This window comes from Thunnus maccoyii, chromosome 8 (assembly GCF_910596095.1).
Source record: "Thunnus maccoyii chromosome 8, fThuMac1.1, whole genome shotgun sequence".
NCBI lineage: Eukaryota > Metazoa > Chordata > Actinopteri > Scombriformes > Scombridae > Thunnus > Thunnus maccoyii.
In genome coordinates this window covers 20,179,541-20,198,036 of record NC_056540.1, presented here as the reverse complement: position 1 = coordinate 20,198,036, position 18,496 = coordinate 20,179,541, and the positions used below count along the sequence as shown (strand labels likewise).

The following is an 18,496-nucleotide window of genomic DNA, read 5'->3' as shown; positions in this document are numbered from 1 at the left end:
ACACAAGAGCACTTACACATCCTTTACTCGACAAATGCTCCAAATATGATTTGTAATGATATCATCTTAAAGTCTTGTTGTGAAGTATTTGATTTACACAAGTCAAAACATCAACAACAGCTAGATGACAGCAAGCATGCCTTTACATAACTCCTCCACATCCAGCAAGCAGCAGCGTCTTGGTTGAGGATGAACATACTTTGGTTTCTGGTTGCCTGAACTTTGCTGCATTTATAGTACGACTGTACTGGATTCACTGTAGGTTTTCCATTTGATCTCCAGTAACAGAAGACAAGAGTTACAATACAATTGATGCTCTGTATTACTGACTCTGTTTTTATTTCACTTTTCTATTCCATCTTTTTTTCTCCATGTTTATGTTGCAAAACACAAATGCTGCAGATCTAAACGTGTACCAAAAATTTCCCACCTGTGCTATGTTCAGAGCATGTGTTAGATAGATATGTTTCAAATGGGTAGTGTGTGTGTGTGTGTGTGTGTGTATACAGCAGTATAATATAATAGTTTGTTATGTCAGGATGGGCGTTTGAAAATAATGTAGTAATGTTTGATTTTGGTAAGAAGGTTTTTGTAAAGTGTGTTGACTGTATTGATACCATTGATACCAATGCTTTATATTGGTGGGGAAATGGGAGGTTTAATAATGTATTGTAATGTTTTGTATGTATGTAATGTATTTTAAGAATTATGTGCAAGTAGTGGAGAAGAACTGTAATCTCCTGTCAGTCAACAATTCAATTAAACTACTTGTTAATGTAATTGATTAACAATTGCTAACTGTTGTAATTATTAATCTAATTGTTTCTGCACTAGAAATACCAAATAGGTGGTGGATAATGTGTTTTGATATTAATGAATGATAAAAGGTCAATATTGGCTCAACACATTGATCTAATAATAAATTAAATAAAATATACATAGGTTAACTTATGTTGCGCAGTATTTTTACAGTTCTGTTTCATATAAACTAAGTAATCACTGAACCATGAAATCATGCGTTCTGTATGTTATACTACGTGCTGTTTTTTTTTGTTTTTTTGTAAGTGTGTGAAATGAAAGTGAAAGGGTGGGGCTGACGTGGTTTAAGATTATTGTCCCAACAGCTGCAACACAAGCCTGTTTGTTTTATGAGGTGACCGCAGGACGTCTCGCTGTGGCTGTTAATAAGCAGCGGTCTCTCTGCCCCAGTCCTCATTCTCAATCCTCACACCTTCCAAACGACGCCCCCCCAACCCCCTCCCTCCCCTCCTCTCCCTCACCCCACCCCCCCCCCCAGTCTCAGCCCCAAGGAGACTCACTGACTGTTCCCATGGCATCCGTTCACTTTGCTCCCAAGTGATAGTGTGTGTACCGCATTACGTCTGTGTGCTGCCAGCCTCGCACACTGAGATAATGTGTATCTCTTCATATTCACAGGCCAACCCTCCCCCCATCATCGTCAACGCAGACTCACTAGATGCAGGCCCTTATGTAAGTATCTGTTCTCTCTCTCTCTGTACAGTATACATGTCTCTCATTCACACTTCCTCTGTGTCCAAGCATGAGCGTGATTGTGTGTGTATGTGTGTGTGTGTGTGTGTGTGTGTGTGTGTATAAAAGGGCCTCCTCCTGGTAGCAACATGCTGTTTGCCATGTGGACCGACATCCATTATCCCATTGACCCTGCCTGTTTGTGAGGAATGTGCATTCTGCAGTTGCACATTTAGCGTCACAGCGCATATGCATTTACAAAAAAGAAACTTTTTTTTATTGTAGCATCAGAAATTCATGGTGATATTTTTAGTTACTAAAACAATCTGGTGAATGTATCTTCAGTATATTTTGTCAATAATCCTATTTTCACGGTTCTCAGTGTTCAGTCTGTACATAGGTCTGCGTGGTATTATATGGTAAAGGATTTAGCTAAAACATTTGCATGCATCTCTTTTTTTTCTTTAACTATTTTTAGAAAATGACATAATTCAGGTTCGGTGATGTAACTAACCATTGTTCTTTTGCATTTGACAGGTAAATGGCAGTGATGGGATGTACAAATATGAGGAGATCATTTTAGAGAGGGTGAGTTTTACCAGTTTCCTTGTAACATTTTTTTCCCCCCAAAATTTGCACATTCCTCTTTGATGTATTTTTGCATGATGGATGGATTTCTCCCCACTAGGTGGTAGTAAGCAGCTCAGTCTTCTCTTACTGAGCCTAAAGAACATAAAAACCAAGGAAAAATCTTAATACTGGTATCAATACATTTATATGAGAATCAAATGACATGGTGGTGTTATAGCTGTTACATCACTGCAGTAAGAATGTCTTATGTGTGATGTCTCATGTGAGTATGAGCACAGAATAACGCCAGTGAGGCATAGCTTTTTACATAATCCTGATGCACATGTCATCAGCAGACGCCAGAAATGTAAAGTGCTCTCCTGTTCAATTGTTCAGCAGGCACCACTGCACTTGTCAGCGGTGGTTCAGCTTGTAGTGGCAGAGCTATACGTTTCTGCTCTCATTATTCCACCCACATATAGATGCACCTCGGAACCCACAATGGATGCACAGTGTCTCTCTGCCCCTTCCACTCTAAGTGGCATTTCTGCATGCAGAAAGCTTAAATAAAGTATGCAAAGCCACACTTTAAAAGGTCTGTGGGTGTGTAACATTTGGTGGTAAGGCCCAGTCTATTCCTCTCAGCTCCAGAGCAGCACACTGGGAGGCCTCAGCCTCCCTCTGTCCTAATTTGTTGCGACTGTTGCTCATTAATTATAGAAAATAATAAAGTGAAGTCTTTTCTCAGCTGTCTTGTTTGCTGCCTGTCTCTGTGGCCACGGCTGTCAGATGCAGCAGTGTGCCCGGACCCACTCGATCCAAATGGGTCCTCTGTCATTTCAGGGACAAGAACGACGGGAGATGGTTGTGTCTGTCTCCTGCAGAGAGTGAGAAGCTCTGTATCATGCAATAGCAATGACGCTTCTCAACTCATCTTTACTTTAGATCATAAATCCACTTCCCTGCAGACATAGGGCAGTTCCACCATTAATGCCTCTCTGTGGGTTGATGGAATAAGCGTGACATTTTGAATGAAGTGCCCTCATCTAATGGAATACATGGCATTATCATTCGTCACATGCAAGGACAAACACACACACACACACGTGTCCACGAAAATGGACATCAGAAATGCCTGGAGAAATCCCTGGAGCAGTTTGCATCGATCACGTGTTCCTCTGAGATACCAATACACTTAAGAGCCATATTGTACTGACCTTGAGCCCACATTGGGTCCATCACTTACATCTAAGTGTGTGTGTATGTTGTTTATTGTACCCCCACTGAAAATGCCAATCATAACCTGTGTGCAGGGGAACTCTGGCCTGGGCTTTAGCATTGCTGGAGGAATAGACAATCCCCACATTCCCGATGATCCGGGGATCTTCATCACCAAGATAATTCCTGGAGGAGCAGCTGCTATGGATGGAAGGCTGGGGTAAGTCTCCCCTCCTTACCATGTTACCCTCCCTGCTTCTCCTCCTCCTCCTCCTCATCCTCACCTTTCCTTCTACTCTTTTCAAGCTCCTCTGTTCCTTCCATCCTCTCTCAGCTCTTTCTCTGTACTCTAACCTCTCTCCTCTTTTTCTCTAACGCTCACCACCACCGTGTCCCGCCAGGCAGTGCTGTGTGGGAGGCAGAGTTTCTACAGCCCTCTGCCCCCAGGCTCTGTGTGTTTCCTCAAAGTTATGATTCACAGGAAAACCAAAGCCTGAAACATGCAAAAATTATGATATGGAGTGCTTTTTTATGTGCTTTGGAGGTTTCTGATTACATTGGCCATGCTAGGGTCTCCCCGCCTTTGTGTGGCGCATTAACTCCATGTTGTCACCTGTTGACTGATATGGTGAAGGTGTTGTATGATATATATTAAAAGCCGTCTCTCCTCAGGGTGAACGACTGCGTGCTGCGTGTGAATGATGTGGACGTGTCTGAGGTTGTGCACAGCCGGGCGGTGGAAGCCCTGAAGGAGGCAGGGCCAGTAGTGCGGCTGCTGGTCCGGCGGAGGCAGGCCCCACCTGAGACGATTCTGGAGGTCAACCTGCTGAAAGGGCCAAAAGGTCCGGGAGACATTACACACATCACACACTATGATAGAAATATAGAAGTTCATTGTCTCGTATCCAAATCACTGCATGAATGCTGAAACACCACAAGAGAATTAGATTAATGAAAGATACTTTGTACATATAGGAATGGGGTTAACTTATTTTTCGAAGGACAAATGTACATTAAATTCATAAATAATAGGCTTTCTAACTATTTTAAGGCAACACTGACAAATAATTCAACTACTCAGCAAATAAGGGGCAGCCCCAGCTATGGAATATATATAAAAAAATGTGTAAAATCAGATGATTTCCAACACAATTATTAACTCTCTCACTGTCTATATTACTCAATCAGGGCTTGGATTCAGCATTGCCGGAGGGATTGGCAACCAGCATATCCCAGGAGACAACAGCATCTATATTACCAAGATCATAGAAGGAGGAGCTGCCCAAAAGGATGGACGGCTGCAGACCGGAGACCGCCTGCTAGCTGTATGAGCCTAAACATCCCCTCTGACTCAGTCGCATCAAGTGTTCTAGTCAAAATGAATTTGTTTCGGTTGTTTACGTTGTTCACTAGCAAGTTAGCAACTTTTCAACAGACTAAATCAATGAGGCACAAGCCATCAGTAGTTGTTGATTCTATACAAACACCTATTTATGTGGCTGAGTGGATTCGTAATGGACATAGAAGAGAAGTACATTATCTGGTTGATTGCCCCATCCTGTCATTTTAAGCTAAACCACAGACAACTCACATCAGCATTCATGGCTCTGAGCATGATCGATAATCTACCATTTATGCCATACCACGAGACGATAAATAGGCCCGTCTGCTGGGCGTAAGAGTAAGACATATTTTATGTGTTTAAGGATACAACATATCAAAAAAGAAAACACTTATCACTACGATCTTTCTGTAAAAGTTGCAAATAACTTGAGCTACAATATGCAATCATTTACTGAACTTCCTACAGAGCTCAGATTTATACAGTGTGCATTTGCAGCCATGTTTTTAATCATAAAAACACATATCTATCACATATTTTGAACACTTAAAATTTTAAAGATGATGTATATATGACCTTTTTAGTGCCCCTGACTTTAATGAAGGACAAATTAAAAACCCTATAGGAACATGGCAGTTAACAGATCCTTAAGTACACGGATCTGGTACCACACTAGACACTCAGTCATTGTGCGAGGGAAATGTCAATTCACAACAGAGAAAAGGCAAGCTGTCATTCCACTGAGAAACGAAACTGACGACTGTGTCATATATTATCAAAAGGCATGTAGATGCTGGAAATAAGTTTGTCATACCTCCTGTATGGTAAAAACATGTAGACATTTCATTTGCAACACATCAACTCTACTGCACTCTGGGTGTCTTAGTAGAGTTATAAAGGTTTTAGGTAGTTTTCAATAATATAAAACCCAACATTTCTCAGTTCACATGTACTCTGCTGTGAGTTATTTACAAAGAGCACATTTTTTGAGATTTAACCCAAAGTGCTAAAATATGGTGTTCAAATACTTTCTTCAGTTTATTTCCAGGGAACTGAGTCTTAAAACTGTAGAAATTCAGAGCATCTTCAGAACCTCTACCTACTGCTTTTGACCTCTGTTAACGCTGCACAGCACACCAACCTTCTGATGAAATGTACTGAAATCTCATAATACTTTCAAGCTATGATTCATTATTGTGTTGGCTGGTGTGATGGCTGGTGTGATGTTGTCACAGTACAGCAAAGACACGAGGTGTTCAGGTGTTGATACAAGGATTTTTTTCCTCCTGTCTTCTCGACAATCATCGCATTCAGGTGAACAACATCGTGCTACAGGATGTGCGTCACGAGGAGGCGGTGGCAGCGTTGAAGAACACCTCTGATATGGTTTACCTCAAGGTGGCCAAGCCGGGACCCGTGCATCTCAATGACATGTACGCCCCTCCGGACTACTCCAGCAGTACGTATCTACCTCTTCCTGTTCTTCTAGTCTAGTCTGCTGAATCCCTAAAGTAAATGTCAGAAACTACATTTTATATTCACTAATCCATAAGCAGTTAGCTCCAAAACTGGAACAGGTTTATTTATACAAAATGTTTGACATAAGGTAAAGAGTGATTTATAAGTCAAGGTCCATGTTAGCGTGTTTTGCACTGGGAATCGTCTTTTTATCTTTATCAGAGATGTTTCAGTGGACCTGCATGAATTTTAGTGTTGGATCACTGTTCTCTCCCCAAAACTGCTATGCCCAGACACCCACATAGTGAATGTAGTGAATGCTTGCACACACACACACACACACACACACACACACACAATCCTTCCCACAGCAACAACAAGCGCAGTTCTCTGCCTCCCACTGAGTGTGGATGGTTTCTCACATCCCACCTGCTCATGACAGCCCACGATCTTGGGCTGCAGCATCTCAAATTTACACAGAACAGTGAGTTAGTATTAGAGGGGGCTACTTAGGGCTTTTTTTTTTTTGTATGTTCTAAATGTTTGCAGTTGTCAGGGTTTACGCGAGCCCTTAATGCAGACTTAACCCTGCTCTGACAGTATAACCCGTGGTCAGATGATCTGGATTTGAAACGCTTGTTTTATCATGTTCAACTGCCTCCATGAAGAATGTAAATTTGGGGAAAAGTTTTTGTTTTTGAAGCCCGCATGCACATTTTGTATCATAAGGGACTACACACACTTTATTTATTTAGAAGAGAAAACAAAACTGAACAATCTGATTACAATACAAACTCTCTGATGTAATCATCCATCACCTCTTTGACCTACTGTGCTTGCCATACTTGTGTGAACACAGTTTTCCTGTGCAGTGAGGAATTATTACAGATATTTGTGGAGCACTCATTTCAGTTTTACTGTACCTCCAAATAAATTGGTTTTGATAATCTGGCTTGTTTACAACCTGTCTGATTGTCTGACAGCTCATGTTTCTCACCCCAACTTTGCTTTAGCAATGTCACTGCATTCCCACATCTAAACAATAACATTTTGTAGGGTATAATGTTATTATAACTGATAGAAATGATGGCCAAAACTACACAAATAATACCCATGTTGTAATAAAATCTTTTTTTTTTTTTTGTGATTATGAAGTTGTCATTTCATGCGAACAGTAGAGTCCCCTGTTCAATCAGCTGTGCAGTGTTCCTGTTGTGCCTGTATTGTAATCATTCTTTCTTTCCCCCTACTGGTCTGGCCCTCCCTCCAGCCTTCCCCACCATGGTGGACAACCACGTCAGCCACAACTACATGGGGGCAATGGAGCCTAAGCCAGTGTACCCGCCACCCCAGGTCACCCCGTCCAGGTACTCGCCAGTTCCACGCCACATGCTGGGGGAAGAAGACTTCACAAGGTAGGTTGCAGGCTGGTTCTTCCATGAATGACTTTGCCCCCATACATTACACTCACACAGGCTGTATGACTGTAGGTTGGAAAAAATTATAGCACATATTTTGCTTATAGACAAAAGCAGAAGGCCTTTTTGTGACTTTGCTGTCCTAAGTGAAGAAACACAGCTGTGGAACAAAATTAAGACTAAATGTCTTAGTCTGTAAAACAATTATGTTAGTTATGCATTGGTTTCCTTTTTGTTTTTAGCAGCCTCCGTTTAGTTGCTGTTTTCCAGGTGTCGTCATAGTGTGGTTTTCTTTGAATGACACATTTAAACAGTTTAAAGTGCCTTCATGAAGTGTTTCATGAAGCAAAACAAGTCCTCAGTTTACAGTTTTCAGCTCATCAGGGCCCTGGTGGTGCATACTGTGTTATAACTGGACAGTGTGTGGTGGCTATGTGCTGACCAAATGCTTTGCAGAGGGGCCTCTTGTCACTTCTTGTACTTGTTATGACTGTGTTTTAACCTTTGACCTCCTATCCAAGTACTGGATCTGAAGTAGCATTCATAGAGGCTTGATTGGAGTGTCCCACGAGGCCTTGAGTCATCTTAACCCACAGCTCTGGGGAGGAGGCTGTTTTCCCCCTGTGTGTGTGTGTGTGTGCATGTGTGACTGCATGCAGGCGTTTATTTGTGTCTGTGTGTTGTGGCGTGAACGTGTTACAGGATGACACTGAGTGTTCGTCCTGTGGCTCTGTAATGTCCTTGTACAAGCTGTCTACATGACTTGTATGTGCATTTGTCGCATCTTTGTTGGTATTTGTGCTTTATTTGTGTCCTACACTTGTCCCGTTCACTGTGATTCCTGTACCCCACAGCAGGGCTGAACCTATTTACAGTGTCATCCACAAACCTGGGGACAGCAAGGTGCCCCAGGCCCTCTACAGAGGCTTCTGTCCTTCCCCTGCTCCCTTGTGCCAAGGTCCACTCCCCTTCTCTGGCAGGTACTAACCTAGTCCATCATGCCTTGCTTAGCTAACCCTCCTCTGTATAGCTCAGCATCTGGATCTGGCATCAGACAGGAGTTGGGCCAGGGAGGGACGAAGGCCACCTGCCTCATTGCCACATCTGTGCACAAATTACACAAACAGAAGAGACAGATGAAGAGGAGAAAGATGGCAATGGACAGAAAAGAAAGAGGAGGGAAGGGAGGGGTTGGAAGGGTGATATTTGTAGAAAGTTCTTATTTTCAAGCAGAGCCATCTTTTAACTTCTTTTATCTTTCTGTCTCTATGTTTGCATGTAAATGTTTCCACACCTCATGTCTACTTTAATGTACTGTTTATCTGTTGGTACTTTAAACATGTTGCTGCTTTTTATGTTTGTGTGACATACTGTTCTTACATGCAGCCATTTTTAATCTTTTATAACCTCCACTGAAAGGTGCTGAACAACAAAATACTGAAACAACAACAGCAGCAAAGTGACAGTAGAGCAGAAATATTTCATAAGAAATTAGCCTATTTTTCTCTTGCCCTTTGTGTATGTTTTTGTTTTATTTTTTAGCTCTACTGTTCATATTTTCAAGTGTCTACCTACCACTTAGTCATTATTTGTCCATCAATTTTCTACTAATCTGCTCACATCTATGAACCTAAAACAATATTGCCCTGTTTGTCGCAGTTTAAAATGGAGTCGTACCTGCTCTTCACAAACATATCTCCACAGGAGTGCAGCCGAAAGGGCTTCACGCTCCCACAAGCTGCTCAATTCCATCTGTCAGGAGGCATCGATAAAGCTGAGCCTCTGTCTCGGGCCAAGCTAGTTTCACTGGTGGTTACTGCTGAAGACAATAATATACATAATATCTATTTCCTCTGTTTGGCATTACCAAATGTGCACAAGATCTCCTGGTTTGCTGATTAAGTTTCAGTTATTTGTTTCATTTTTTTTATTTACATCATGCATCACCTCATGGATGAATGCCCTAATTTTTCTGTGTGTGAACCATTGGTTTTATGTAATGTATTTGTGTTAGCTCAAATTGTGTGTGTTGCATATATTCCATGCACTGATGCCATTATGTGTTTGTGCCTGTGTGTTTGAGAGAGAGAAAGACAGCCCCTGGTCTCGCTGTTTGGCTTTAACTAAAGGCAGGTTGTGGTGTTAAAAGCAAGTGACAGTACAGGAGGATGGGAGGGCACACTGAAGCCACCCAATATTCTCCTTTGCAGAGATGGAATGTTTTGCCTGCTGCTCCATGTATGTAAATATAAACACAGAGCCTCGCTGTTACCATAAATGTAATGGGGAGTAAGAGCCTGAACCGGTACGGGCCAACCAGTAGCAGCAGACAGTCCTGCAGCTGTCATGATTCATCTGCATGCTGGGAAAACCAGGCCATGCACTCAGGTCTTACCCCTCTCATCACCCATGCTGCCAGCACCAATCACACACACATACTGTACACAGAGACATTTGCCTCATAATGTGCTGACACATACGAGCACACATGCAGATACGCACACTTTAAATGCAATGCACAATTACGACACAGGCACATACCTGTGGGTATACATCCTGCACATCCAGACAACTCGTAAATCAAAGGCACAAATGAGAATGGCCTACATACTGTGACCATGCACGCACCTGTTTGCCCCTAGTGGATTTGTGTGTCATGTCTGCTGTATAATCAGAAAAGAGTGGCATTGTCTCCGAGGACATCATGGCCGACAACAGACTTGATCCCAATCACAGCAGATGAGCATCTCGCTCCGTCAGACTGACAGGCAGATAGCAGACACCTCCCTCCGACCCCAGCAGCTTTCCCATTGGCTCCGACCGTGAGGGGTTATTTTAGATGGATGCTATAGTAAGCACAAGCTTCCGCAGAAGTGGAGCAGGCTGGTTGTGAGGAATGAGTCAGAGCTTGTATCGGCCCTCTGCCCATCTGCACATCCCCCTCAATGGTGTCATCACTGACACATCCCCGACACCCCCCCGCCCCCCTCTCTCTTCATCTGATATTACCCCCTTTCTGGAGATATGTCAGTCCTGAACATAGCTGCCTTGCATCCTGTTCACATTGGGCTTGATAAGAGATAAAACCTCTGTGTTTAATATGCGTGTTTGGTGTAAACATACATGTGTGCACTGATGACAGTGTCAACAATCACTGAACAAGCATCTCCCCTCTGCTGCCCCTATCAGGACTGCAGTTGTTAGATATACAAAACAATGCTTCTAGTTAGGCTGCTTTGTTCAGGCACAGCTTGTGCAAATACAGGATCCCGATGACTGCAGCAGCAGGTGAACTAATCAGTAACTTTATGCGTCTCACACACGCACAAACATTAAACCTTTAACTGATCAGCACAAGAATCAAACATCAATAATTAGGAACACTTTGACCTTTGGTTAGCATTATTAAAAGCTGCAAAAGCATAAAGGGGAGTTTAAAACAAAAGTAATCAGATTCAGCTGAGTACTCATCTTAGGTGTTAATCATTCATCGCTCCAGTTTTATTCTTAGTCACAGTGAGAGGCATGAAATATCTTAACCTGTCTATCACCTTAGCAGTTAATAAAAATTTCCCTATGTCAAATTAGAAGAAAATATCAGACCATGAAGAGGAGATAGCCACAGAGAAAAGGAAGACAAAGACAAAGCAGCATTTAAATTGTATCTGTACATGCCTGTACAGAAGCTTATGTGATCCATTTGGGGAAAGGGAGAGATAAAGTGCTGCAAGAGGTAGTGTCTGTCTATGGAAAATGGCGTCCATCTGCAGTGTCCACCATTAATCAGCCAAGCAGAGCCAATTACTGGGCTGAGTCCAGGGCAGCATGACCCACTGAACCCTGCAGTCCACATATCCATTCACAGCTTTAGGATTGAGCTGTGACCGCCTCAGCCAAAACACTGAACGCAGTCAGGGAAAATATTGCGGTGAGAGTGGGGGGTGGTGAATTAGAGAAAGACTCACAGGAGAAATGGCTGGGCAGAGAGAAAGGGTTTTTTACCTCTCTATAACTGTTTACATTCCTGGCATGGATGAAAAGGCAAGGGGGGGAAAGGGAGGGGAGGCAGGTCTTGTGATAGGGAGGGAGGACTGCATTCAAAACTGTAGGAATTCACTCCCACTTTCCTTGAAAAAGGCCAGGCAATTATTATTCTATAGATGAACAGTACAAGCAGAAACACACATGGATATGGCTCCCTTGGAGAGAACCATCAACCTTGAGATCACACAAAGACTTTGGCCTTTGTTGTCCACGTATCCCACAGTTGTCTACATTGTTTTCCCTGAGAGGCAACCAAGCTCTCTGTCTAGCCATGTCACAGAATCTGAGGGTGTCAAATCAAAGGCCCGAAAGTCGTGAAAGTAAGTTCATGAGCTCCCCAGTTTGTTTACACTTTAACAAATTAGCAAGGAGCTTCTGGGAATCTGTCTGCCTAGTCTCCAGAGGGCCAGACTGACAAACAGGAATGTTGGTGTGTTGTATATGAGGGGGGCTGGACCTAAAGCAGCATCAGAGCAGAAGACAAGGGGACAGCATGGTGTAAAAGGGAAAAAACTTGGATAACCGCCCAACCCCATTTCCACACATCCACTGAGTGCTGATTCGCTTGATGTAACACAGTGTAGGTTACTCCGGATGTGAGGGATGTAGGATTTTGGCTTCTTGCTGTAGAATGATGATTTGTGTGGGTGCGTTAGGGTTAAGTGTTAAGTCTTGCCTTGCTAGTGATGATGAGGAGAGAGCATGTGTGACAGCTCAAAGAGGAGCTGTTTCCCATCACGGCGCACAAACATGAGATAGGGAACACCAGGCCCCGAGCACAGGAGCTTTGAAAATTGCCCAGCCCCTCTCAGTGGAAGGCCAGATAGGAAGAGGGGTCGAGGAGTAACTCAGGAGCTGAGTGATGTGCCATAGCCATGTTCACAGTCAACGTCTCATCTTCCATGTCGCCTGTGAGGAGCCAGCCTGAATGCACGGTTAAGAAATGCTCTTTCGGAAGCAAGCATCGGATCTGGATCCTAAGGTAACCATGGAGATTTGTGTGCCTCGTCGAGCTGGGATGAAAAGCTCAAGATGGAAAGCAAGGTTATTTTAAGCTTGACTTGACTGAAGGCACGTCAGCTGTTTTAGCATATTTAAAGGCAATTGCCACTTGATTTTTTAATTTCATTTTTAATTCTGGTACTAAAAAAAACAGTTTTTGCTTCACTTAAAGGCTATGGAAAAAGGCAAGAGCATAAAATGACAAATGTTTTGAGCCTTGCTAGTACAGTTTTATTAAATCTGTCTGTGATTGTGCCTTGTAGAAACAATGCTGTTGAGGAATCTTGCAGACCTCGATTAATCTTTTTCAGTGATCTTAGGCAATGCTGCATACGAGTTCAGTTCATTTCAAATGAATATAATAGTTTCACAGTCCTGTTTCTTCAGGCACTGTTGTACCAGTTTGAACTTTCCATTGCTCTTCATGTCTTCAAGTGGAGCAATCAACCCTTTTTCCAGCCAGTCATGGGCATGATTCTGAAAGTCTGGAATGCTGCCTCAGCTGCCATCGATGGGAAAATGGTCTTAACAGCAAGTTCGAGCGCAGCCATTAGGGATTGAGTAGGAATTGTTCCTGTAGACCGCAGGCTGAGTACTTCGAGAGAAGACCACTAATGGGAACCATGCTGTGTGTGTATGTGTGTGTGTTTTTGTGTGTGTGTGTCTGTCTATGCCTACGTACGTGCGTGCATGTATGTTTTATGTGTGCATCTGTATATAAAGCATTTGAGTGTGTGTATGTGTGAGACCAGTGTTGGGCTTCCTAGAGTGTGTGTGTTTGCATTTGTGTGAAGTGTGTTCTCAGAGGGCTTTTGCTGGACCACAGCAGCGGTTTGGCCTCTCTAGCATCTTAAAAAGTGAGGCAGTCTGAAAAGCCTGCTGGAGGATGAGTCATAGTGGCTAAAGCTAAAACAGAGCTTGAGCGGGTCTGTCGAGCAGGAGGTGGCTCATTGTGTCTGCGTACATTAATATGTGTGGGTGTTAAAGTGTGCACACGTGTGCACATTTACATGAGACTGCCATGAGGAGCAGAAAGTCCTATAGCCAGTAGATAATAGGCATTTGGAACCAATCGTGTTGCTGCTTGTGTTATTGCATACATAGCAATGAATGAACAGTGTTATCCAAATGGTTATCAGTGTAATCCAAATGATCTTTATTAGCCTTATGATTAACGCATGATTATTACCTGCTTAATCATTGCATTCTGCTGGTGGATGGGTGTCCAGTAGATTTATCTTTTTAATGTTCTCAAATATATACACATCTGGATCTCAAGATCTGCAGGCATACTCTTTGTAGCAGCCTAATCTGAAAGCACTCGACATTTTGGAATTATACAGAGTGTAAACCAATAGAAGATGGCTGTCTGAAACAGCCTCTCTGTACCCCTATACTTACTTCTTTTCAGTTTTGGTCATTGCTGTCTCTCTTGTGCTCTCTGTCCTGCTCTTCAACTTGACGCTGTCACTCTGTTTGGCAGGGAGCCAAGGAAGGTGTTGCTGCACAAGGGCTCCACAGGCCTGGGCTTCAACATCGTCGGCGGGGAGGATGGAGAAGGCATCTTCGTCTCCTTCATCCTGGCTGGAGGGCCGGCTGACCTGAGTGGCGAGCTGAGGAGGGGCGACCGGATTCTCTCAGTCAGTATTTCAACCTCAAGCTTTCTGTCTGCTCCCATCAATGACTGTAACAGGTTTGAGGTGGTGCTCGGAGATCTTCAGCTAACTCCCACTGTCAGAATAATGATGATTAAGAATTAAGGTGGCCCAGCACTTAGAGAGCCAACACATCTGTCTTGCGGAAATGTCCTTGAGCAAGGCATTCAATCCATAACAACTCAGAGGGAGCTTAGCTGTGCCCTGTATCAAATAAACATATTTAAATCCCTTGATTGTATTTCCATAACCTTATCATAGCCTAATCACCCTAGTTGTAGGGTGACTAGAGCTGAAACAATTAGCGGATTCATTGACTAGTTGATCCCCAGAAAATAATTGGGCAACTATTTTGATAATTGATTTATCTGTTTCATCATTCATCATATCATTTTTAAGCAAATAAGACAACTGCTTCCAGCTTCTAAAATGTGAATATTTGCTAGTTTTCTTAGCCTTCCATGATAGTAAACTGAACATCTTTGGATTTGGGACCGTTAGTCGGACAAAACAAAACATTTGAAGATGTCATCTTAGACTCTGGGAGGCTGTGATGGACATCTTTCACTGTTTCCTGACATTTCATAGACCAAATAATTAATTCATTAATCGAGAAAATAATTGGCATAATGAAAATAAATTGTAGTTGCATCCATAGTTTCAACATTTACTGCTGAAAACAGTACTTACTTTTTTAAGAATTACTTTAAGGATCTTTTATCCTGAATGTAATTGTCATACATACTGATAATCTAGTCATATTTAATGTTAGGTGTTCACATGATGAGGGCAGATCTTATCTCCACACACTGGGAAAAAACCCATCCAGCTTGATGACATGCTTTGCTCCTTCCTCCCAGACTTATTTCCTCTACAGAGCTCCATAATTAGACAAAATTAGATGAAATCTGAGTTTTTTCTGGCTAAGTTTCTCTCTCTCTCTCTGTTTTGTTGCAGGTGAATGGAGTGAACTTAAGGAACGCTACACATGAGCAGGCAGCTGCAGCACTGAAGAGAGCCGGACAGACTGTCACCATCATTGCTCAGTATCGGCCTGAAGGTGAGGCTCGTTTTCTTTATTGTGCCAAATGGGTCTTGAAGTCACAGTTTTATTGGGCTGTATTGGAAAGAGTGATCATTAAACAACTATTTGTTCAACTGATTTCCAAAAGCATTCTTGAACATGGCTGGATGACCTTGTTAGGTATGGATTTGTTTTTGTCCAATGCAAAAAAAACAAAAAAAACACTTACCCTCCTCTACTCCTGTGCAGGAATAATACTTCATTTTTGGTAATTTCTTTAAACACAGATTTATAAGGAATACACATCATGTGTGCACAATATCAATGAATATAATAAAGCTCTTAGAATGACACATTACAAGACAAAGCAACAAGATTTGATAATAATGCAAGACCCGCCTTGTGTTAATATTGTACTTTCATGGTTCACAGTTTGTAAGAAATGTGCAATCAATCAAAGTACCGAACCAAATGACATGCAGTGAAACTGGTTTTAAAGGTCCCTCTGGGTCTGCTGTTGCCCGCTTTGCCCTGCTGGTAATCCAGCATTGTTCTTGAGGCATATTAAAGGGGCGCTACACTGTTTTTACTTCGGCTACAGGCTTGAAACATATTTATTTATTGGAAAGCCAGCATTACAGACTAGAAGCATGAGTTTGATTGGAGGCAGGGAGGGAGGGTCTTGTGCCGCATTCATCCTATGTCAGATGGATGGGAGAGATCGGAAAGATTCCCATGTTAAGGACTTGTGAGCAACTTCTCGTCATATGACAACTCAGGAAGGTTGTATGATAACTGAGTTGGTTGTATGAGGGCTTAAAATAATGTGCATTAGCAAAATTACTTTATGTATCGATTAAACTGAGGTTTAATTACATTGAACAAGAGACGTTGGCCGACATGAGGTATCCATGTTTGCTTGGTTTTCAGGCACTTCTGTGTTATATGTATTTCTTTATTCAGAAATTCGTAATCATGGTAACTCCAATATAACATGAGTGCTGGCATACGTCACTTCCATGTTGTCAGAACGACCACGCCCCCTTTTGGGTGAAAACAAGCGCTGTAAAAGTGCCAGCACCAAATTGGAAAAACTATTTCCTTTACATCCCCAAAGAGTGAAGGACAGTTAAAGAAGAGATCTGTGGCTTCAGGCCATCTGCAGAGATTATGAAAATGGTAACTGCGGGATACATCTGTGGCAAACACTTCATCACAGGTTAGCTAATGATGTTAAATTCAACAGGTATAATGTTAAAAGTCAAAGTAGTCAATGTTGATGTTGCATTGTACATAGAACATACTGATAGCCTCTAACAGCTAGCTTGCTAGCACTGGCTGCAGCAAGCTGGCTTTTCCCCTGGTTTCTTTAAACAGGTACCAAGTAAAATGGCTTCATCTGCCTGTTCCCTAAAGTGATTTTATGTCATGATTATCGTCATAATAATCCAAATTCAAAGTGTGTCAAAATGCTCCATTAACCTCTGCCCAGATGAAGTTGTGACCTGTCGTGCTGCAGTTTGCGCATCATCCAATTTCCACTTGCCGGTGTTTCTGTGTTTGTGTCTGATTTTTGCTGCTCTCAACCCCATTAATTTAGCTATATTCTTCATTACTGCAGCTAATTACCAACTGTACATTTAAACTTACACTAGTTCTGCCCAAGCACTCATAGCTCTCTCCTTCTTTTAGCGAATTTCTCACTAATCCCACAGTTTACATGCTACTCAGATCTGCAAGTTACTTTAGCTTAGCGGTTAGCGATGACACTCATCAACCCCTTTTTAATTTTTTGTATATAATGACACTGATCATTGATCAGCAACGACATAACGTAATTGTTTGCCTGACTGGCAATAGGATCTGGGCTCCTAATAGCTAAACGCAATAAAGTTTTCTTATTTTATGCAATGACATGGCAAAGAACTCAGAATTTGCATTTATCGCCAGTCAAATTAGAGAGACTTTTTTAACCCAAAAAGGGGCGGGGGCATGACACAAGGGCAAAGTACATGGATGTGCTGCTCTAATCAGAAAGGAAAGGCACTATCAAGTTGCACTATGGGAAATATAGGATTCAGCATTTTTGGAACACTGGAACTCATACTAGGGACTAAACCCCAGGATTGCCTCTGCTACTTTGGTTTTATGCATTATTTCATTCATCTGTCTCTCACAAGTCCCTAAACTGTATGAAAGTGCGAAACTAAATCACTGGGATACACCTTTAACGTTGCAGTGAAACGTCACATTTACCTGGTGTGGTCCTGGATGCGTGATAAGCTCTGGCTGCACAAATGAGGGCAGAGCTGCTGATAGTCTCACTTTAAGTATTCAGGTTCAGGGGCGTGATTTTTTTTTTGTCCTAGGGTGGCGAAGTCATGCCCGCCCTAGTCTGCCTCTGATTGGCTCGCCCTGATAGTCTTGCCCTACCTCTAACCAATGGCACTCCTCTGCCTAAATCTAATCAACGAAGACAATGAGTTCTAGCCAATCAGAGGCAGAGTAGGGCGGGCCATGACTTCGCCATCCTAGGAAAAGAAGTGTGGCTTCAGGAAAGGCAGTTGTATTAGCAGGCTGAAGTGTTGAGCCAACTGCAAGGCGGGCAAACGAATCGCTGCTGTAGTCCTTCCCTGTTCAAACCCCGGGCCCCGGTGAGCAGCCGCTGTTCGTGAACACAAACCCGGGACAGCGATGGAAAGAGGGGAGTAAGCGGAAAGTGCGAGCTGTGCTTCCACCACGACACCAGAGGAAACTTTTTAAAAAGAGCTAAAAGCGAAGGTGGAAAGCGCCAAACTTCCAACTTTTTTTTTTTTTATCTGCCCACCAGCCTGTGTGGATGGGGGATGGGCTCGAGCACAACAGCAGCAGAGCAGAAGCCGCATGAAACTACCGGCAGCGACAGCGAAACAATAGCCACAGTTTTCATTTAACTGAGGTGAGACGAGGAAGGAAGGTGTCGAAAACTCTGAAACAGGAACAAACTGTGTAAATTACATTGTCAAACAGATTTATTTTTGACTGCTTCTGTATAGCGAGGTAGCCTTTTGCTCTTCAAAGTTGCAACCTGTAGTTTCACTCCGGTAGTGGTTACAGTAGAGGTGAAGCAAAGTTGTCTCATGTCTTAGCCTCTAAAACGAGCAAGAAGCAACTTCCTATAAGGGGCTTCAAAGCTGAAAATGACTCTCTTTATATCAGCCTTGAAATTAATGTTAGGTTACCATGGCAGACATGTGATAGCCTCAGCCTTACAGTAGCCCTGTTGAAAACTCCT

At 42.6% G+C, this 18,496-nt stretch overlaps 1 protein-coding gene across 10 annotated transcripts in view; it reads left to right on the top strand.

The window, feature by feature from the left end:
• The window catches only part of dlg3 (discs, large homolog 3 (Drosophila)), an 84,415-nt gene that overhangs the window by 50,521 nt on the left and 15,398 nt on the right, over positions 1-18,496 (top strand). For 5 of the 10 annotated variants that reach the window (XM_042418514.1, XM_042418515.1, XM_042418516.1 and 2 more), the window contains 10 exons: positions 1,438-1,491; positions 2,029-2,079; positions 3,375-3,499; positions 3,952-4,121; positions 4,468-4,604; positions 5,936-6,080; positions 7,332-7,494; positions 8,352-8,477; positions 14,027-14,183; positions 15,156-15,258. In XM_042418514.1, the coding sequence (XP_042274448.1) occupies positions 1,438-1,491; positions 2,029-2,079; positions 3,375-3,499; positions 3,952-4,121; positions 4,468-4,604; positions 5,936-6,080; positions 7,332-7,494; positions 8,352-8,477; positions 14,027-14,183; positions 15,156-15,258 (1,231 nt within the window). Of the gene's footprint in view, positions 1-1,437; positions 1,492-2,028; positions 2,080-3,374; positions 3,500-3,951; positions 4,122-4,467; positions 4,605-5,935; positions 6,081-7,331; positions 7,495-8,351; positions 8,478-14,026; positions 14,184-15,155; positions 15,259-17,761; positions 18,161-18,496 lie in introns of those variants that run through there. The other 5 variants (XM_042418513.1, XM_042418511.1, XM_042418517.1 and 2 more) reach the window with 5 other exon arrangements.